Below are 23451 nucleotides of genomic sequence, written 5' to 3'. Positions count from 1 at the left end.
GCCAAGGAATCCATTACGTACGGAAATTTTAGTGTCATGTATGGGAACTTATGAAAAAAACTTGGTGTGCGCTGGTTTGTGTCCTGGTGTTGATCGCTGAGTCTAAAGTTCGCTGGTGGGTATGGTCGCTGGGGTGATGGTCGTCAGGGAAGGTGAAGCACTTCACAGCTGCTCAAACATCAATACAAGCGGAAGCTGAGGGGAGGTGACGCGGAAGCTGGGGGGAACCTTACATGAAAAAAGATAGGTGGATCATCCAGCACACCGGCTGGTGCGCTGTCATGGTTAATATTCTATGGAAGACGGACGGAGATAAGGGAGATTTCGTCAAGGTTGACAAGTTTAAAGACTAAGACATCAGTTGTCAAGTGGAGGCGACAGCGGCTACCAGTGTGTATGGATTATGCCGGGCGACCTGCTCGGTACTGTGATGGTTGGGTAAGGTTGTGGTCTGTGTTCAGTGGTGGGCCCAGGGCTCCACTGGTGGCTTTTGGGTGGTTATTCTTGGAGGAATATTCTTAGTGTACTGAGAGGCTCAGGTGAATGAGAAATGGCGTGGTGTGCCACTAGGTTGTATACCCTAACTCTGATTCATAATCTTAATCTCATTTGATGTAGGTCTAAATACTGAGAAATTAAGGGCATTAGAACTGATTTACTTGTCCAGAACACATGACGCTTGAAAAATTAACTGAATAAAGGCAGATTATCAAGTCTTCGAGTATAGGGACACCACTGAACGGACTGTGTTGGTCCTATGTATGACCTACAGTTGAGTGCATGAGCACAAATTCTTATTTCTTAAAAATGTGACAGTGGCAAATACATTACAGCTTTGTTCCTTATGAAAATAAAAAAAATTCATTTGACAATAAAAAAAAGAAATGTTGACCTAACACTCAGTCAAAGGACAGGAGGCCATTAAATTTCTAGTTTTGCCAACTGCTAATTTGCAAATTTCAAACTCTATCAAAACAAAGTGACGACAACAACAAGAGCTTTTTACAAACAATGGTCATGGTGTAGTCATTATTGAAAAACTAGATAGCAAGTTAATCCTGAAAATTGCTGGCACAGTCTGATCGACATTGCATGGGTGCCAGCACTTGAGGAACAATGAGGAATAGAAAGTGGTGCATCATGTAGCAGAAGACGGTACTAACAATTGTCCTTCGACTGTCTCCGTACTGAGTGAAGAGATAATCCCTTTACGTGAGAATGTTAGCACTGTGTAACGTATGGTTTTATTTTTCCTCATTATTTAAGTTCTTTGTGCTCTAGTGTGGGTTTTTAGTTTCATAGGTCAGCTTTGGTGATATATTAATTCCATACGTCACTTGTAAATAATTACCATGCTCCCACCCTGGCCCTGTACTGCCTTGTACGATAAGAGTTTTTGGGTCTTGGGTAACAGTAACAACTAAATAGCCAAATGTCAAATTTGAATATATCAGTACATCATGAAGAAAGATTTTGAGTAAAATATTAAAGGAATAATCCATCACCTGTGTGCTGCCATGTAACTATCTAAGGTTTTATTTTCTTGTCTCTTCTTGAATTACTATTTGTGCTCCGGCATAGTAATTAGGTTTTCTATATCAGCAGCAACAGTATATAAGTACTAAGTCTGTACTTAGCTAATGGAAAAATCCTCAAAGTTCAGTTACCCAGAATACAGGGGGAAGTAATTGAGTGCACTTCCAGGCACCTGTCATATCTGACCATATCAGGGAACCAGAAAGAGTGATTTTGAACAATAAAAACTCATTCTCCCGATACAGGTTATTACTGATTATTACTGGGCTTGCAGGGTAAAGTCTTAACTTAAACCTTTTAATGCAAGATCAGTTTTCAAGATTGTGCCCCCAAATCATCAATATTCTACCAATAATGATATAATCAAATTGACATTTTCTGTTTTTACATCTTTTGCAAATTTACTAGATCTGGCAATAAATTTCCTTTAAATCCATGATGGAGAAAAATTATTTACACCAAAATAATACAAAAATGTTAAAAATGGTTATCCCATAAATGGAACATCAATTTACTCAACTAAGTCTACAAACAACTTAAATTTGAATGCAGTACCATTATGGATCATAAGATAATAATGATATCTATATAAGGTTTGAAGCTTCTTTTTGGAAACTTTACAAGTTTTCGATGAAAAATAAAAGTTATTTTGCTGTGGTTTTTATTTTTTAACTTCCACTTCAGAGTAAATTATTATAACAATACAAAATACAGTATTTTGTACTTTATGAATGATTTATACCTAAATTCTATAAAAGATATGGCTAATATAAATCTAAAGACTGATATTTGCAGCAAAATATTAAATCTTTCACAATGGTCAAATACTATCAACCAGAGGAAACCGTAAATTCTATAACTTGTGTACAAATGAAAAATCTAAGCTCAAACATCGTATACATGTACTTTGAAGGAAGAATACTGAGTGCAAAATCAGCAAACTTTTACACATTTTAACAGCTTGTAACAAATTAAGAGATATATAATGGTACATCAGAAGATATATACTTTCATACAAAATATATTTATAATGTATAACTTACTAGAAATAAAAAAAATCATGAAAAACTAAGAAATCAACTTACCTTGTGTTCAGTCAGCTGGAACTTCAGGAAACATTGAGTGTGGTGTTACTTACAGATGGCAGCACACACGAAGGCATGGTTGGGTATATCCACATGCTGTAATAGATGGAGTATTGCTGAAGCCATGGGGTAAGTCTGATTGTTCTTATTAACAGGAATAAATTTGCTTGATGCAACAAAAGAGTTAAATATCAGTAAAACAGGATTTAAATACCTCAGTGTTGTGCCAGTTTAAATGCCTGGAATATGTTGATTTTAAATGGCTGTGGCTGTTAATTAATGTTTCAAAAGTTGCTATTTTCACAAGAAATGGTTAGTCCCTTCTTTTTTCTGTCCCTGGTCCATACTTAGGTTAAAAAAAAGCTCAATTGCTCAAAGATGACAAATTTGAGCAGGAACAAAGTTCATGACACAAACACAGTGGTTTGTAAAGACCACTGAGGAGACTTCATTAATGAAGGTCTCACTATGAAGAGAAATATTAGGGTATACAGAAGCTCATATGATTTCCTGGTCTATGATCACATCTCAAATGACTAATCCATAAAACCAAGGGATATCAAGGTTGTCACTTTGGCAAGAATGTGTACTAAGATAATTTCAACAGCAGTGAATGCACCCGTACACAAACTCTAGGATCTGGATATAGTTGGCATTTATACCTCCACACCTTTACATGAAGGTCTACTTCCCAGACATTGTGAAATTTTATGAAAATCAGCACTGAGTAAGTTTACCTTTGAAGTTACGATTTTCCTTTGCTGCTCAACAGTTATGCCAAAAGCTAAAGAGCTTGGACAATTATCTGAAATTAGAAGTTCTTTTTTTAAATCCATCTAAACTTGATTGTAATACAAACTGATTGAGTAGGTCACCAATGCATACCCAAGTTAAGGATAGTGCAGTTACTCCATTAAGGATTGTATTCAAATGCAGTGCCTAAAAGTATAACACTCAATCAGAAAATGATTGTCTTATTGGAGACATCCTCTTGATTTGCAGAACATGTGAATCTGCATACAGAGAAAACAGCAGCAAAACCTTTATTTAAATTGGCTGTCAAATGAAGACTCATTTCAGGAAAACCCACTCATCATCATATGTGGATTCGAATCTGTTCTTTGCACAACCAGTCTTCCATTCTTGCTATAAGCTAATGTAATCACACTTGAGAAGGGCTGACATTGCCTACAAAGAAATCATAAACCACAGTTTTTGGTTAATTTTCAAGGATTTTTGGCATGAAGGAGTTTAAAGAGTATTGAAAGTATAGGGGAGTTTAGAGGAAACTGTGTGTAAACCACACTGCTGGAAGAAGGAAGACAGCATGTTGGACTTCTGAATGAAAGATAATGAAAAAACTATGTAATTAATGGTATTTTGTGGAAACATCCTTACCTTCTTGCCCCAGGATTCCCTTCTATGAGGTTCCTGCAGTGCTTAGGAAGCTTACCAAGTCCACTTGGGAGGACTATGGGTCAAAAGATGTGGTGATGTGTGTGTCGTTGTGGGCTAAGTTTGGACAATTGAGGAGTGTTTACAGTGTCCAGTGTGGAAGTTGTATCTCAGGCACGAAGGGGTCTTGTAATATGTTGGATCAGTGTTTGTGGTGATGGAGATGCTTGGTTTCCAGAACACATATGAGAGGGTAACATACAAGTCTTAGGAATGACGTATCAGATGGGTGTATGTCTGGTGGGTTGGTTTTTAAGACTGGGTTGAAAGTGTGGTTGTTTAGTGCTTTTCAGGCCATTACAGTGGATGTATGTTTTTTCTGTGTCATGCTTTTGGAGCATGGGAGAACCATTAATTTAGGTAGCTGAAGTGTGGAGTGAGGTAAGTTTTTATTTCTTCTTGGAGGCTGGTGGTTGGTTATTAAATGGTCTGCATGACTGGGTACAAAACTTTTAAAAAACTGAGTGCATAGCATAATGAGGCGAGATTTATTGTAAGAATTTTTGTTTCACTATGCAAGTGTTGGAAGTCTGGTTACTATGATTGTGCTAACTGCTCTGCTTTATGTGGTTAGTAGCCTTGTTATATTTGGTTTTGATAGTGCGGCTGACCAGGCTGGTAAAACATACTTAAGGAACATAAGAGACCTTAAGGGAACCTTTTTTGTGTCCAGATCTAGTCCTGTATTAGAAATAGTTCTGAGAGTATTTGATTTGTTTGTAGCTTTTGCGCTCTTTGTCATGTAGGGAGTGAATGTTCTGTGTTGTAAGTAATTCCCAGTATGGTTTGAAGCTGATGGGCCCAGCTAGCATATGGCAGCACTCCTGAAAGGAGATGGATGTTAAGAAGAGTAGCAGCTGGAGTAACACCAAGATGAAAAATGACCCAGACCTTGCCCAGCAAACAGCCACCTGCCCAAAAGGAGCCCCCTTCTTGCTCCTGTTTGAAACACAACCTTGGGCTGTGGGAATATTTCATGGTCATAACAAGATATAGAATTACACTACCATTAATGCAAAAAAAAAAAAGTGTTAGGCTACAAGGGCTTTTAGGCACCTGGTTGGTGTACTAAGTGATGCTCTTTAAAATTCTGCTTACAATCATAATTTGTTCATACAGAATTCCTCATGTATTTAATTCTTAATATGTTTAAAAAAGAAAATGGGTAAAAAATCACTCATAGATTTATCATGTGCCATTCTTCTTAAACATGTAAGCAGTGCTCTGAAATTATTTATTTTCAGCTTCTTTTTTTAACTATGAAAATATGCTAACTTTCAGCAAGAAACATGGACTTGATAAAGACAACCCTCGGAATTTTTTTAAACACCTTCATGTTATGAATCAAAAAAGTTGCCAAGAGTATCTTTAAAGAATGACAGTGCAAGACAAAATAAAAGAATTAGGTAAAGCTGTTAATGAATTAACTTAATGATTTTTTAATATTTTCTTATTTTCTTTACCAGGTTGAAAAGCCAGGGTTTCTCCCAGCTCAGTTAGTTCTCAGCAGTGAAATTTTATGAAGAAACTGAATCAGATGTATAAACGAAAGAGGATCACCCAAGTGTTAATGCATCTGTCCTGCAGTTCATCTCCACACCAAGCTGTAGTACAAACAACATAAATAATGCTGTTATTTGTTAATTAATCTGTGTTAAAATTTCATGTTGTAGTGACTGAAAATTTCAAGTCATGATTTATTCCTGTTCAAGATACACTGTGAAGGGCTAAATGTTGGCATAACTGCGGAAGCATCTGGAGAGTAACTGTGACTTTCCCCTTACAAGTGATTGTTGTTTTTATTAGAGCTCTTTTGATGCTGAGAAGACATATGGCTATTTTGTTTGTTAGAAGCTGGCAATGTTTTTGCATGTCCAGAAGTAAATTGTTTGTAGAGAGTAATTGCATAAATAACCATTTGTATATTCATATAAGAAGCTATTAGATAATTATTGATAAAAAAAGAAATTATGTGCTTATGAGAATTTATATTGAGTGATAGGGTATGGCTGTTCAGAGTTGATTAGTGTGTTGGAGTACTCTACAAAATTAAAAAAAAAGATTAACTGGATAAACTACACTATGTTCATGCTTCAGTGTCATACACTTATATTCTTTAGAATGCTGCAAATTATTTAACAAGATTGATTTTGCTATATTGTCCTTACTGATGGAAAGTTCTTTAGGTGTTGACAGTGTGTCGGTGAGTAAGTAAACTACTGCACTCTTAAAACTCAGACAGGAGAGAAGCAGTTTCATTAATCAGAATATGCTGAACACTATCAATGTTTAAAGGTTCATCACATGCAATTTCAAAGATTGAAATTGTAGTCTTCTATTTCCAATAATTTTTTAACATGGATAGAAATCTGACAGAGCATACTGAAAGAAACACAGGCAAGTCACTATTTCAATGTTCAGAATGCAATGAATCCTTTAGTAAGGAATGGGAACTAATTCGGCATATGACAGTTCACACAACAGAGAAACCATTTCAGTGTTCTGTCTGCCAGAAAAGCTTCAGTGAGAAATATATTCTGATGCAGCATATGACGGTACATACAGGAGATAAACCATTTCAGTGTTCAGATTGTCCTCGATCCTTCATCCATCAAGAAAGTTATATAAAACACTTGAAAATTCACACGGTTGAGAAACCACATAAATGTTCAGAATGCCATAAATTCTTTAGCCGCCTTGGGGGTCTAGCAAAACATTTGAGAATTCACAAAGCAGAGAAGCCGTTTCAGTGCTCAGAATGCCCTAAAGCCTTTAGAGAAAAAGTGTACCTAGTAAAGCATATCAAAATTCATACAGGAGAGAAACCATTTCAGTGTACAGTATGCCATAATTCTTTCAAAGAAAAGTGGAATCTAGTAAAGCATATGAAAGTTCACACGAAAGAGAAACCATTTCAGTGTTCTGTATGCCATAAATCCTTTGGTGAAAAATTTAATCTAATACAGCATATGATGACCCATACTGGAGAGAAACCATTTCAGTGTTCAGATTGTCATAGATCCTTCAGCCAGCAAGGAAGTCTTGTTATGCACATGAGAATTCACACAGGCGAGAAACCATATCAGTGTACGCTGTGTCTAAATGTATTCAGCCAGCGTGTGAGTTTAAGAAATCATATGAGAATTCATACAGGAGAAAAACCTTTTCAATGTACAATATGCCATAAAGCCTTTGGAGTGAAAGGAAGTCTGTCAAGGCATATGAAGCTTCATGAAAACAAAGATGATATAGTACAACATCAAGATATTAAAAGAAAAGAGAAGCATTTTCAGTGTTCACATTGCCATACTTCCTTTATCAATAAAACTGTTCTAGAAAGGCATATGGAAATTCATGTAAAAGAGAGTGGTTATACATACCATAGTTCCCATAAGAGTGACAGTAAGCATGTCCAATCTTCCCATGCTGAGTTATGTCAGCAGACAGACAGTGACATGATCACTAACTCATCTGTGATCATAGACTGCTCTGGGGAGGGAGTGGACAGTGAATCACTTGATGATTCAGATTCTGTAACTTGCAAGTCAGAAGATCCTCTAGAATGTGACATAATTCCTGAGTCAACTGTGAAATGTGAGTTGATTCCAGAGTCAGCTGTGAAAACAGAAAACCTAGAGGAGAACTGTATTTATATTAAGGAAGAATTCTGAAAGTTTGCGAGTCATACATATTTCTCTGTTTTGTCAGTTTGAAATAAATTGTATGAATAAATATTGACAGTTAATTTACTTAAAACTAGATAGAGTATATGAGAAACTAATGTATTTGTAATATTTAATGACATTTTGATGCAGGTAACTGCAATATTTGTAAAGTTATAGAGCAGTGTTTGTAAAATGCTCTTTTATGAATTTCATAGGTCACACATCCACATATAAGTACATCTAATTCATCACTAGTATTCTCTAAACAGTCTGAGATATTGATAGGTAACGCAGGGTATAAGTGTAAAGGAACATTGCTTAGGATCTGTCATGCATTCTTAAGAAATCAAAATTGCAAGATGACATCCCAAAGTTTTCTGTTTAGATATCTATAAAGCTATTCTTTGGGACATTATCTAATGGCCCACATACTAGGAAATTTTTCATATGGTCTCGACAGTTTGCACAAGAATTAGGTCCTTCTACAAAAAGAATTGTCTAGTATTTTCCCATTGTTCCCAGGATTCTCACCCTAAGGACGAAAAACTGTCTTTAAGTAGTCCCAAACTCTATGGTCAAATCTTTTTTGCTTTCATACTTCTCCACAATTGGACGTGGAGGAGAATAAATGAGCCAAGGGCACACAAGTGTTTAGCAATAACCAAGGAGGTATCTGATATAGGTCAGAAATATGTTTTCAGAAGAGTGTGGATATTACAAAAGTATGTGTGTGCCAACATGAACTGGTCAGCTAATAAAAGGTAAGTAAATTCTCTTGAAGATTATTCTGCTAAAGGAATCCAATAAATAATTACCTTTATCCTAAAGTTATATTGCAAAATAAGTTATCACGCCTTTTAAAATAAATGGGAATTAGGTGACAAAGACTTTAGTTGTTGTTTGGGGCATCACTACAGTATCTCATAAGAAATACAGAAATCCTTTACAACCATTAATGGTCCTTTGTAGCTACACCACTGGATGTTCAGCCATGTAGTTGTGTTTCTGACTATCATGAAACATCCATCATTTTTTATGTTACTCCACTCATTCCATATTGGGGAAAAATATAGAGTAAACTGCTTGTAAATCCCAGTTTTAATTTTTAACTTTTTGCCACATCACATATGCAAGATGAGATATTATACATTTCTTTACTTCAGCTGATGCAGTTGGTTTGATTTGCATTATGCACATATTAGTATATAAGCACCATGTCCATGAATTTACTTTCCAGTGACTGGTTTTGATGAAATGTTAAACCATGTTGGATTTCATCAGATGCTGAAGTACTCTTATGATCTAACTTGTAATTATGGATATGCAGGTGAACCACGTTTTCCTACTTGCATATCATAAACTTCCGGTTTTATATCAAACGCTAGCATTGCTTAATATTTCGCCATCTTTATATTTACTGTTTTTATGCATCAATTCTGGTGTTCAAATATGCAACCAAATTATGCACACATCTCTTTCTTCATTTCTTTATACCTAATTGCTTTTCCTGGTCTAGTGAAATGTTGTTGGGAACAAAGAAACACTGGAAGACTTTACCTACACTAAGTTTTTTGTCATATCCAGAAACCAGAGAATATTCATAGCCATGTCCCACAAAACAACTCATGATAATGTAAATAAGTAAAGAAAGGAAGATGATAGGAGCAGACAGAAGTCAGACAAGAGAGTCAGTATGTGATAAAGGTTTTAGCATGGAGAGTGTTTAGAAAAGAACAGAAAAGTCTGTGAATCACCTTACTAGCAGGACCAGCCTTAGACAAGTACTGAGTCTGAAACACGCAAAAGTCTTTACTGAGACCCAGTCTTCAAGAAAACATAAAAGGGTAAGAAATTGAGAGGAAAAATAATATACAAGTTTTGATGGCAGTGTCACATAAGTAATGAGATATTCATGGGAATATCAGGATCATATCTACCCTCATAATATAGGCGAGGAAGCTACTCGTTTGCTTACCCTTTTTGGTTGTTCTCAGACCAACAAAGCTGTTTGCTTGACCAGTAGGTTCACTTTTAGCCAATCACTGGTCACCACATGACAGTGGCACTAATCAATCAGCTCTTGACCATTCACAGATTGGGGCACCAACCCAAGGTGGTTACATAAGGTCCAAAAAAAGGTTACTTGAAAAAGAAGGAAAAGGTAGAGCAGGGACAGAAAAACAGGAAAAACTGCTTGCAAAACACTGCATTGCAGAGGGAAGGTTTTTAACTGTAAAAACTTTGACTTTTATCTCCTGCAAACAAGAAAAACTGATTCCTTTGCAGGTGGATCAGAGGCATATTGAAATTTGACTCTCTCAGAAGAGGAATTCCCAGAACAACACGACAGGTCCCGCCGTGTAACAACAAAGAAACATTTTGACAAAGGTGGAATTAGAGTGCCAAATGCCATTATCTCTCTCTCCAATGAAAGACTTCCAAGATAGGCTAATCAAAAGCAACTTCCCTCATACCAAAAAGATGAGTTTCTTGATCCACATAGAGATATTTCTCACCAAAATGTTTTCAAGGTTCCAGGTTGCTCAAATAAATGGCTACTTTGATAATCTACTGTGAAATTTCCCTGGGACTTAACTGGAGGCATGATGCTTTATTGATGAAATGTGAAGAGCATACAATAATGGGACTACTATATTTCTATATTCTATGTTTAATGGTTTCTTTCATGGTAAAAATAAAAAAGGGTTTGGATTCTTCCTGATCCTTAAGAGCTTGTCATCAAAATCATAAAGATTCTTGTGTCTAGATAGCACATGTAATTCACCAACTCTTCCTGCCAACTCTAAGATCACATACACTATATATCTGGCCTTTGGTATGTGTGTCTGTAACATGATCCCAAAGAAGTGTGCTCTGAAAGCCAGGAGTAGGTGGGTCATTGACACTGACCTCATGGTAGTTGTTGATTACCTAAGAGTGAACTCATGAGTCTAGCAAATAGTTCTGGTGATATGAGGATCAACTGAAAAGGCTTAACCAATGTGTAGCCTTCTCTCCAATATTAAGAGGGTAGGAATGATCCTGACCCTGATACTCCCAGGGATTATCTCTCTACTTGTGGGACAGATAGCAGAGGAGAGAAATGTACCTCATTAAAAAGGGGTTTGTCATGCCTAATATGGGAAAGAAACAGACATCATGATGGCAGTACATTCAGCTATAAGCCTTACATCCAATAACACTATACACTAAACATACTTACCAATCAAAAACACCTGGATCACACAAAGTGAAAGTACTATACATGCACATTAATTTCATATGTACAAAAGGGAATGAAAACCCAAAAGGTAAGGACTGGAATCTGTACTGAATCTAAATTTCTGAGGTTTTGTATGGGTAAACTCTTGAAATGAATAAAACTGTGGTAAAACTTGGAAGAAATATGACAAGTTCATGTAATCATAAAAGGAGAGAAAGTATGAATCACATAGTCTTATGCCAAATGAATTTTCCATGATTTTGCTACAGCAAAATATTTAAACCAACTGAATTCTCCATGGTTTTGCTAAGGCAAACTCTTCAATGGCATAACAGTCAAAAATGTGTGAAATTTTCAACTGTCAATAGTATATTCAATCTTCCTTGAGACATGCCCAACCCTAGACAACTTGTCTAAGAAGAGCATGGGGCCTATTGCGATTGCCTTGCCTGCCTTTGTATAAGGCCAGGAAAGCTTACTGGATTGTGAGAAATGGCATACTGCATGTAGTACAAAAGATAGTACATTATTTCTATGAACAACTTCATGTTAACTGTGAATCTTATATTACATGAATTACTTTGTGCAATACTCATATTTGTTGCTGAAATGTTCATGTGTATATAATATACTTGTGGAATGTAACAGTGCTGTATATTAAATAGAGTAACACTTTATAGATATATGTGTATCATTACTTCCTAAAACCTGTTATTCACTTAGTATCATTGACTTTGTATATATACCTCAAACAATTCCTTTGGTCTTCAGGTTGTTTTGTGAAGAATCATCACATGTATTTACCAAAGCATTTATTCCTCTCTCCCACACAATATCACTTCAACTTACATTCTTCTTCTACCTCATAATGTATGTCTCATATACACTTTCTGGTTCTCTTTATATCCACCCTTTCCATATTTTCACACCAAATCATACTTCCACCTTTAATTTGGAAAAGTTCTGTTTTCTTCCAATCTCTAACAAATTATGTTTCACTCTCTCTACTCTTCTTACATCCAACATTTTCAAATAATCCATCTCCATTGTCATCATTCACGGTGATTACTACTGGATATTTCCCTTCCTTACGTCATACTACTTTGAAATCTTCCTTCCAAAGAATCACACACACACTTTTTTAGTCTTTCATCATTATCATATGTATTATTAATGACAGTTTTCGGGGATTTTCTTTAAATTTTTCTCTTTTAAAGTAATTTTGTTCCAGGCAACTTCATCAATCTCTTTTAAAGTAATTTTGTTCCAGGCAACTTCATCAATCTAGATCTAAATGCATGTTTCATATCCTGTAATATGTATCATAATGTGTACAGCTTTACCAAATCCTGCAGTTATAAATTTGATTTTCTTGGACCTTTTTTTCTTAAGTTATTGCCATTTCCCATGGTAACAAGGAAGCACCAGGAACAGATGAAGAAAGGCCACATTTGTTCATGTCCATTCCCTAGTTGTCACATGCAATGCATCGAAACCACAGCTCCCCATTCATAACCATGCCCAACAGACCTTTCCGTGGCTTATCCCAGCCACTTCACTTGCCATGGACCAGTCCACTGACGGCACATCGATCCTTTTATATCACATCATTCCAATTAATTTTATCCCATGCATACCTTTCACCTTCCTGTATGTTCAGGCCCCAATCACTGAAAACCTTTCACTCCATACTGCCATCTCCAATTTGGTCACCCACTTCCTGTTCCTTCCACTTCTGACACAATATAATATATTCTCTTTGTTAACCTTTCCTCTCTCATTCTCTCCATATGACCAAACCATTTCAGGGCCCCATCTTCAGCTCTCTCAAAGACACTATTTTTATTACCACACCTCTCTTACTTGTTCACTATGTATTTGATTGAACAACTTCAAAACCATGTATTGTCCTCAAAATTTCGTTTCCAAAACCTTCATGCTCTGTACAAAATCATCTATAGCCCATGCTTCGCATCCATATAGAATTGTTAGTTCTACTATGGAGTAAACCCTTGATTGAATAGACTAATAAGGGGAAGGGATGTCCGTTAATGCCGAAAGTCTGTTAAATCGAATGCAAGCTACAGGCCATTTTTCAATACAATATACAGTTCATACACTCTTTTAACTCCTCTATCACTTGATGCCATTTTGAATTGTAAGGATTACAAAATTATGTAATAAGTAAAGTTACGATTCTCTGTATACAACCTGACTGCACGATAGCTTGAGGCAGACAGACCAAAACAAAGTGAGTCTACCCCATGCTACCAAAAAAAGTGTAATATGAAATGTGCATGGTGTGACGAGTGAGATATTTTAAAGATTTTAAATATTCTAAGTCATCATCAATTGATGTACTATCATTTGCTTGGTCTGTGAAATCCGTTATATAGGGGTCCATTAAATTAAGGGTTTGCTGTACATTCAAACACACCCACTTTTGCCCTACCAGATAATAATCTCTCTTTCCACACATTCTTCAATGCTCCTGGAACTCACTTCCACTTACATGGTTCTATTCACTGCCATGTCCACTCCAATGTATCTAAAAAATTTCACTTCCTTCAGTTTTTCTCCACTCACACCCAAAATAATTTGTCTCAACCCTGCTAAACCTCATAACTATGCTTTTATTCATATTTACTTTCAACTTCCTCATTTTACACACTCTTCCAAACTCAGTCACCACCTTCTGCAGTTTCTCACTCAAATCTGCCACCAGTGCTGTATCATCTGCAAACAACCGACTCACTTCCCAGGCTCTCTCATCCCTACAGCCTGCAAACTCACCCTTCTCCATGACTTTCATATTTACATCCCTCACCATCCCAACCATAAACAAATTAAACAGCCATGGTAACATCACACATCCCTCCAACAGAGTGACCTTCACTTGAAACCACTCTCTTGCCTCTCTTCCTATTTCTGCACACTTTAAGCCCTTCTTCCTGTAGCTTTCCTCCCAAACCATATTTTTTTAAAATCTTCCACAATGCATTTCTATTAACCCTATCATATGCTTTCTCCAGATCCACAACTGCCACATACACATCTATCTGTTTCTCTAAAGTATTTCTCACATACATTCTTTAAAGCAAACACCTGATCTACACATCCTCTACCACTTTTGAAACCACACTGCTCTTCCTCAATCTGATGCTCTGTACATCTCCTCACCCTCTCATTCAAAACTCTTCCATACGATATACCAGGAGCACTCAACAAACTTATACCTCTCTAATTTGAACTAACACCTTTATACTCCTTGCCTTAATACAATGGCACTATACAAGCATTCTGCCTATCCTCAGGTGCCTCACCATAATCCATATATGCACAGAAAATCCTAACCAACCAACCAACAATTTGACTTGCAACATAATAGTATAAAGAATAAAAAAATGCATTATATATGGTGAAGGAACTATATGTGTGTTACAGTATTTGTTTCTTAACTATTCTTAACCTACTGAATGAAATATAATAATGATTTTTGACTCTGTGGTACCATTTCCACCTCTCACTTAAACACAATAGTGTGTTCATCCCTGACTCCCCCCCTCCTCCCACATCATTCTTAGAGGTCTATCGTCCATAATATTACCATGTGTTTTTAAAAATGTTCTATGTAAAGAACTTTTATGAGTTCATGATTATAAATATACTTTATCTATTTATGAATTAAGATTCATATAATCAGTATGTATGGAGCTGTATATACATCACTATGGAGTAATCAACAACACCTAGAGGAAAGGCTTCTGAAAGCCACATAGGATGAAGACTTAGCCATAATTCTTAACTGAGACCATTGATATCTTGCTCTTAAAGACCGGATAACACAGTCACAAACACATCCTAGCCTTAAACATGACAGTCGAGGGAATGCACTGATTAGAGGAAGAAGAAAGTTGGTCATTATTGATGTATCGACCATGTATCCAGACAAATTTAAATGTAAGATTTTCAATTTAGCTAAAGCTCCACTCATGGCTATCCCCAGCAACCATTCTAGTACATTCTGTCCACCTAGCTCTAGTTCTAATGTGGTCAGATTTGTGGCGGAGTAGATCAGCTTAGATGATAATAAGTACAGAGCACCGGTAACATTATTGTGACTTGAAACACTTAAACATTTCAAACTTGTTAATCTATGAAGATATATTTCTACTCCATCTTCTCCTTCAACTTCACACCTCTCACAGGAAGTTACTAATGCTAATTCTTCTACAGACTGGCACATATTAATAAGATGACACAAAACTCCAACATTTACTTCATTAGTTAGATGAAACTGTAAGATTCTGAGAGAGGATCCAACTGCTTTAAGGGCTGGTGTATACAAACTTAATAAATCTTCATTGCTCATATAAACATCTACACAAATTGTTAGATATTTGCAACTAATTCTGGAAAGAAGCTCTCTAGCAGTTTCACTAGTAGATTTAATCTTCCATGGGCCCTTTAACAAATGCAAACTTACATGCTCCAGCTTCTTATATCTTGAAATTATATCATTAAGTTTTGATGCAAGGCAAAATGATGAAAAACTCATGTCTTGGAGGCTATAATTTTTTGTTCTTCCTTGTAACAGCAGTGGACCATTACCCAGAGTAGATGGAGTTACAACTGGAAAGTTAAGAGAATATTTGCTTAAGTCCCAATTTTCTGAGTCACATGTAATGCTCCGTATATCCTGATATATGTACAAAAGGTGGTGTAGGAACTCCCTTACATCTCGATGACTCCCAACATCAACATACCTTAACTTTGGGAAAGATAGTCTTACATTCTCATCATTCTGAATTTTATGCTTGACCTCATTTTTGCTCAAACCGTCAAAAAAGCCCTTGTATAAATTATCCTCAAGACCTTCTCCACCCAAAATGACAATTTCCACAGTAGATGAAATTCTTTCATAATGTTCGTATTCTCTGACAATAATAATGACAGTTTCCATGTTAGGAGAAACATGTCCTATTTCTCTTAAAATATCCCCTTTTGCAAACTCTATTTTCAAATGAATCCACTTAATAAGAGGAGAATTCTTACAAATAGTGACTAAAATGGATGGACAGTCAAACAATAAATTGACTGTATACAGTTTTTCAATTCCAAAAGGTTGAAGATTCAGAAGAAAATTTTTCAGGTTGGAGCATGACTGGGAGGAAATTGGTTTCACCATCTGAAAAGAAATGAAAATGATTCATGAGAAAAAAAGTGCTTGTGACCGAGTGAGGAGTACAGAGTGGCTGTGCGTGAATATTATGCATGTAGATAAGGAAGAAGTGTGTAACTGTTGGCATATGAAGCGGTTCTTTGTGTGTATGTAAGTGTCTTTATCTATATACAATTACCCCAGGACCTCTTTTTTAAAGAATCTATTTTTTAAGAAAGAGACCTGGTGTTACCCAGGATCTCTTTCCAGAGGCTCATACGGCCCAAGGCTGCACTACTTCCAGCTGCAGAAAAATGCGAAATCTTTAGGAGTGAAGATTTCTCAGAAAAGATTGTATTTCCAAAGAGACAGGCTCACCAAAGGTGTCATTTCATGTATGGTGTGTGTGTGTATGAAATGTGTGTGTGTGAAAAGCCGGATGGTTATCTAAATATGAAGTGCATGTACAAATGAGAGTGAAGAATGCGTGTCTATGTATGAAGAAACAAATACATTTATTTATCATACTTAACCGCCACCTCCCGCGTTAGCGAGGTAATGCAAGGAAACAGATGTGGAATGGCCCAACCCACCCACATGCACATGTATATACATAAACGCCCACACATGCCCATATGCATACATATTCTTAAGAGTCCATACATATACATTTCAACGTATACATACATGTACATACACAGACATACACATGTACATATCCATACTTGCTGCCTTCATCCATTCCGCGGGAGACAGCGGCAAAAAAAAAAAAAAAAAAAAAAAAAAAATATATATATATATATGGGTGGAAAGATGGAGTGAAAAAGATTTTGTGTGATCGGGGCCTGAACATGCAGGAGGGTGAAAGGAGGGCAAGGAATAGAGTGAATTGGAGCGATGTGGTATACCGGGGTTGACGTGCTGTCAGTGGATTGAATCAAGGCATGTGAAGCGTCTGGGGTAAACCATGGAAAGCTGTGTAGGTATGGATATTTGCGTGTGTGGACGTATGTATATACATGTGTATGGGGGTGGGTTGGGCCATTTCTTTCGTCTGTTTCCTTGCGCTACCTCTCAAACGCGGGAGACAGTGAAAAAGCAAAAAAAAAAAAAAAAAAAATATATATATATATATATATATATATATATATATATATATATATATATATATATATATATATATATATATACCGATATATGTATAAATATCTATGCACACACAGACATATACATATATACACATGTACATAATTCATACTTGCTGTCTTTATTCATTCCTTCGCCACCCCGCCACACGTGAAATGACAACCCCCTCCCCCCGCATGAGCGCGAGGTAGCACTAGGAAAAGACAACAAAGGCCACACTCATTCACACTCAGTCTCTAGCTGTCATGTATAATGCACCAAAACCACAGCTTCCTTTCCACATCCAGGCCCCACAAAACTTTGCGTGGTTTACTCCAGATGCTTCACATGCCCTGGTTCAATCCACTGACAGCACGTCAACCCCGGTACACCACATCGTTCTAATTCACTCTTTTCCTTGCATGCCTTTCACCCTCCTGCATGTTCAGGCCCCGATCACTTAAAATCTTTTTCACTCCATCCTTCCACCTCCAATTTGGTCTCCCACTTCTCGTTCCCACAACCTTTGACACATATATCCTCTTTGTCAGTCTTTCCTCACTCATTCTCTCCATGTGACCAAACCATTTCAAAACTCCCTCTTCTGCTCTCTCAACCACCTTACACCACATATTGTCCTAAAAGATTTTATTTCTAATACATCCACCCTCCTCCACACAACCCTATCTACAGCCCATGCCTCGCAACCATATAACATTGTTGGAACCATTATTCCTTCAAACGTAACCATTTTTGCTTTTCGCGATAATGTTCTCGCCTTCCACACATTTTTCAACACTCCCAGAACTTTCACCCCCTCTCCCATCCCGTGACTTACTTCCACTTCCATGGTTCTATCCGCTGCCAAATCCACTCCCTGACATCCAAAACACTTCTCTTCCTGCAGTGTTTCTCCATTCAAACTTACCTCCCAATTGACTTGTCCCTCAACCCTAATGTACCTAATAACCTTGCTCTTATTCACATTTACTCTCAGCTTTCTTCTTTCACACACTTTACCAAACTCAGTAACCAGCTTCTGCAGTTTCTCACCCGAATCAGCCACCAGCGCTGTATCATCAGCGAACAACAACTGACTCATTTTCCCAAGCCCTCTCATCCCCTATAGACTGCATACTTGTCCCTCTCTCCAAAACACTTTCATTCACCTCCCTAACAACCCCATCCATAAACAAATTAAACAACCATGGAGACATCACGCACCCCTGCCGTAAACCTACATTCACTGAGAACCAATCACTTTCCTCTCTTCCTACTCATACACATGTTATACATCCTCCATAAAAACTTTTCACTGCTTCTGGCAACTTGCCTTCCACACCATATACTCTTAATACCTTCCACACAGCATCTCTATCAACTCTATCATATACCTTCTCCAGATCCATAAATGCTACACACAAATCCATTTGTTTTTCTAAGTATTTCTCACATAAATGCTTCAAAGCAAACACCTGATCCACACATCCTCTACCACTTCTGAAACTACACTACTCTTCCCCAATCTGATGTTCTGTAAATGCCTTCACCCTCTCAATAAACACCCTCCCATATAATTTCCCAGGAATACACAACAAACTTATAACTCTGTAATTTGAACACTCACCTTTATCCCCTTTGCTTTTGTACAATGGCACTATGTATGCATTCCGCCAATCCTCAGGCACTTCACCATAAGCCATACATACAATGAATAACCTTACCAACCAGTCAACAGTACAGTCACCCCCTTTTTTAATAAATTCCACTGCAATACCATCCAAACCTGCTGCCTTGCCGGCTTTCATCTTCCGCAAAGCTTTCACTACCTCTTCTCTGATTACCAAACCATTCTCCATGACCCTCTCACTTCGCATACCACCTCCACCAAAACACCCTATATCCGCCACTCTATCATCTAACACATTCAACAAAACTTCAAAATACTTGCTCCATCTTCTCACATCACCACTACTTGTTATTACCTCCCTGTTAGCCCCCTTCACTGATGTTCCCATTTGTTCTCTTGTCTTACGCACTTTATTTACCTCCTTCCAAAACATATTTTCACTCTCCCTAAAATTTAATGATATTCTCTCACCCCAACTCTCATTTGCCCTCTTTTTCACCTCTTGCACCTTTCTCTTGACCTCTTTCTCTTATACATCTCCCAGTCATTTGCACTATTTCCCTTCAATAAACTTCCAAATGCCTCTATCTTCTCTTTCACTAATAATCTTACTTCTTCATCCCACCACTCACTACCCTTTCTAATCTGCCGACCTCCCACGCTTCTCATGCCACAAGCATCTTTTGCGCAAGCCATCACTGCTTCCCTAAATACATCCCATTCCTCCCTCACTCCCTTTCCCTTCTTTGCTCTCACCTATTTCCATTTTGCACTCAAGTCTCTCCTGGTACTTCCTCACAAGTCTCCTTCCCAAGCTTACTTACTCTCACTACTCTCTTCCCTCCAACATTTTCTCTTCTTTTCTGAAAACCTATACAAATCTTCACCTTTGCCTCTACAAGATAATGATAAGACATCCCTCCAGTTGCACCTCTCAGCACATTAACATCCAAAAGTCTCTCTTTCACATGCCTATCAATTAACACGTAATCCAATAACGCTCTCTGGCCATCTCTCCTACTAACATACGTATATTTATGTATATCTCTCTTTTTAAACCAGGTTCTCCCAATCACCGGTCCTTTTTCAGCACACAAATCTACAAGCTCTTCACCGTTTCCACCTTTGCCTTCAAATCACCTATCACTATAACCCGGTTTCATGCATCAAAACTGCTCACACACTCACACAGCTGTTCCCAAAACACTTGCCTTTCATGATCTTTCTTCTCATGCCCAGGTCCATAGGCAACAATAACCACCCATCTCTCTCCATCCACTTTCTAGAGTCTACTTTCTTACACTCTATCACATACTCCCACAACTCCTGTTTCAGGAGTAGTGCTACTCCTTCCTTTGCTCTTGTCCTCTCACTAACCCCTGACTTTACTCCCCAGACATTCCCAAACCACTCTTCCCCTTTACCCTTGAGCTTTGTTTCACTCAGAGCTGAAACATCCTGGTTCCTTTCCTCAAACATACTACCTATCTCTCCTTTTTTTCATCTTGGTTACATCCACACACATTTAGACACCCCATTCTGAGCCTTTGTGGAGGATGAGCACTTCCCGCATGACTCCTTCTTCTGTTTCCCCTTTTAGAAAGTTCAAATACAAGGAGAGGAGGGTTTCTAGCCCCCCACTCCCGTCCCCTGTAGTCGCTTTCTATGACACGCGGGGAATGCGTGGGAAGTATTCTTTCTCCCCTATCCCCAGGGGTCAATCTTATCAACCATATTTCAGACCAACTTTGGAGCTCACCTCAGTCCTTGTTTGAGTTGATGCAATCCTCATGTAATTATCTATTTTCATTACTAGTATGTACTGTACAGGGAGAGAATTCTACACTTATAGGGTCCCATGCCTTGAACTTTATTATACAACTTTCTCAACTAATGTGTGCTGTCCACATTCACTATATAATTTTTTTCATACATGACTGCTGTTTTCCGTGTCAGCAAGGTAGCACCAGGAACAGAAAAAGAAAGGCTACATCTGCTCACATCTATTCTCTAGCTGTCATATGTAATGCAATGAAACCACAGCTCCCTATCCACAACCAAGTTGTACAGACTTTCCATGGTTTACCCCAGATGCTCCACATGCTCTGGTTCAGTTCATTCATAACATGTCAACCCCAGTATACAACATCATTCCAATTCACTGTATCCCTTGCATGCCTTTCACACTCCTGCATGATCAGGCCCCAGTCACTCAAAATCCTTTCCACACAAGATCATAACATGATCTTAACTTAAGCAAATATTTTGCAGTCCACCAATAACACTGAGGAAATGCAAAGGAACAAAGCCACAAGGCAACGCAAGAACTCCCTCTGAGAAGATATCCTTTGGCTTGCTTCTCTTCATTCATCATGGTATACCACTTGCAGCAGGGCATCTTAGGCCTTGGAGCCTTAATTCTCCTACGTTACCAATGACATAGGGTTATGAGATGATCTTAAATGAAGCAAAAGCCAACAAATAGGGTTCCATTTACCAAACATAATCAAAGCCCCATTGAACTTCTGTAAGGAAGCAATCCCTTGAGGTAACATATTGATTACTTCTGGGTACATGTCATCCAACTCAGTTTTCTTTGCATATCAACAGTAAGCTGACTGAGGAATGGAACCTTAGGCACTGAGGATCTCTCTTCACTCATTCCAACAGCATGGTATTAAGAGCAGATTTCAACATAAACAACTGCTGAGCAATCCAAAAAATATTATTATTATTCTTTTTTATTATATTGCATTGTCGCTGTCTCCCGCGTTAGCGAGGTAGCGCAAGGAAACAGACGAAAGAATGGCCCAACCCACCCACATACACGTGAGAAACTGCAGAAGCTGGTGACTGAGTTTGGTAAAGTGTGTGAAAGAAGAAATTTAAGAGTAAACATAAACAAGAGCAAGGTTATTAGGTACAATAGGGTTGAGGGTCAAGTCAATTGGGAGGTAAGTTTGAATGGAGAAAAACTGGAGGAAGTAAAGTGTTTTAGATATCTGGGAGTGGATCTGGCAGCGGATGGGACCATGGAAGCGGAAGTGAATTATAGGGTGGGGGAGGGGGCGAAAATTCTGGGAGCCTTGAAGAATGTTTGGAAGTCGAGAACATTATCTCGAAAGCAAAAATGGGTATGTTTGAAGGAATAGTGGTTCCAACAATGTTGTATGGTTGCGAGGCGTGGGCTATGGATAGAGTTGTGCGCAGGAGGGTGGATGTGCTGGAAATGAGATGTTTGAGGACAATATGTGGTGTGAAGTGGTTTGATCGAGTAAGTAATGTAAGGGTGAGAGAGATGTGTGGAAATAAAAAGAGAATGGTTGAGAGAGCAGAAGAGGGTGTTTTGAAATGGTTCGGTCACATGGAGAGAATGAGTGAGGAAAGATTGACCAAGAGGATATATGTGTCAGGGGTGGAGGGAACGAGGAGAAGTTTGGAGACCAAATTGGAGGTGGAAAGATGGAGTGAAAAAGATTTTGAGTGATTGTGGCCTGAACATCCAGGAGGGTGAAAGGCGTGCAAGGAATAGAGTGAATTGGAACGAAGTGGTATACCAGGGGCGACGTGCTGTCAATGGATTGAACCAAGGCATGTGAAGCATCTGGGGTAAACCATGGAAAGTTCTGTGGGGCCTGAATGTGGAAAGGGAGCTGTGGTTTCAGTGCATTATTACATGACAGCTAGAGACTGAGTGTGAACGAATGTGGCCTTTGTTGTCTTTTCCTAGCGCTACCTCGCGCATATGAGGGGGGAGGGGGTGGTTATTTCATGTGTGGCAGGGTGGCGATGGGAATGAATAAAGGCAGACAGTATGAATTATGTACATGTGTATATATGTATGTGTCTGTGTGTGTCTATATATGTGTATACGTTGAGATGTATAGGTATGTATATTTGCATGTGTGGACATGTATGTATATATACATGTGTATGTGGGTGGGTTGGGCCATTCTTTCGTCTGTTTCCTTGTGCTACCTCGCTAACGCGGGAGACTGTGACAAAGCAAAATAATAATAAAAAATCTATCTTTCTTTTCTTTCAAACTATTTGCCATTTCCTGCCTTAGCGAGGTAGCGTTAAGAACAGAGGACTGGGCCTTTGAGGGAACATCCTCACCTGGCCCCCTTCTCTGTTCCTTCTTTTGGAAAATTAAAAATAATACGAGGAGAGGATTTCCAGCCACCCGCTCCCTCCCCTTTTAGTTGCCTTCTACAACACGCAGGGAATACGTGGGAAGTATTCTTTCTCCCCTATCCCCAAGGATAAAAAAAAAAAAAAAAAAAAAAAAAAAAAAAAAATTATATATATGTATATATATAAATCAAAAAATAACTAAATTCATGGAGGAAGCCACCTGATGGACCATTCTGATATATAACCCTCTTAATCAGATGAACTGATATCTTAACTTCTTATAAAATTCTTTAATGGAACAATCCTATAAGATATCACAAGGACCCCCTCTGGATACACAACCTCTAACTTGGTTCTCTTTGTGTTTCATAAGTACATTGGTCTGGTCAGGATCTTAGGGTTTGGGACCTGTCTTTGTCTCCCCTGTCAATTAC

The 23451-nt window shown here is 38.0% G+C and overlaps 2 protein-coding genes across 4 annotated transcripts in view; one reads left to right on the top strand and one right to left on the bottom strand.

Annotated features, from left to right (window-relative positions):
• Positions 1 to 29: 29 nt before the first annotated feature.
• Positions 30 to 11645, top strand: LOC139746503 (uncharacterized). Of its 2 annotated transcripts, XM_071657810.1 has the most exons (3): positions 30 to 438; positions 2677 to 2750; positions 5543 to 11645. In XM_071657810.1, the coding sequence occupies exon 3, from the start codon at positions 6434 to 6436 to the stop codon at positions 7745 to 7747; it is 1314 nt and encodes a 437-aa protein (XP_071513911.1). In that variant the 5' UTR covers positions 30 to 438; positions 2677 to 2750; positions 5543 to 6433; the 3' UTR covers positions 7748 to 11645. The 2 variants fall into 2 exon arrangements, with proteins under 2 accessions (XP_071513911.1, XP_071513910.1); XM_071657809.1 differs by lacking the exon at positions 2677 to 2750 and having other exon boundaries at positions 32 to 438.
• Positions 8822 to 23451, bottom strand: part of LOC139746502 (uncharacterized) — a 31700-nt gene continuing 17070 nt past the window's right edge. For both annotated transcript variants that reach the window (XM_071657807.1, XM_071657808.1), the window contains exon 4: positions 8822 to 16152. In XM_071657807.1, the coding sequence (XP_071513908.1) occupies positions 14704 to 16152 (1449 nt within the window). In that variant the 3' untranslated portion in view covers positions 8822 to 14703. The remainder of the gene's footprint in view (positions 16153 to 23451) is intronic.

This window comes from Panulirus ornatus, chromosome 65 (genome assembly GCF_036320965.1).
Source record: "Panulirus ornatus isolate Po-2019 chromosome 65, ASM3632096v1, whole genome shotgun sequence".
Classification (NCBI taxonomy): Eukaryota; Metazoa; Arthropoda; class Malacostraca; order Decapoda; family Palinuridae; genus Panulirus; species Panulirus ornatus.
Note: the sequence above shows the minus strand (reverse complement) of the source record. Positions and strands in the feature narration are given on the sequence as shown.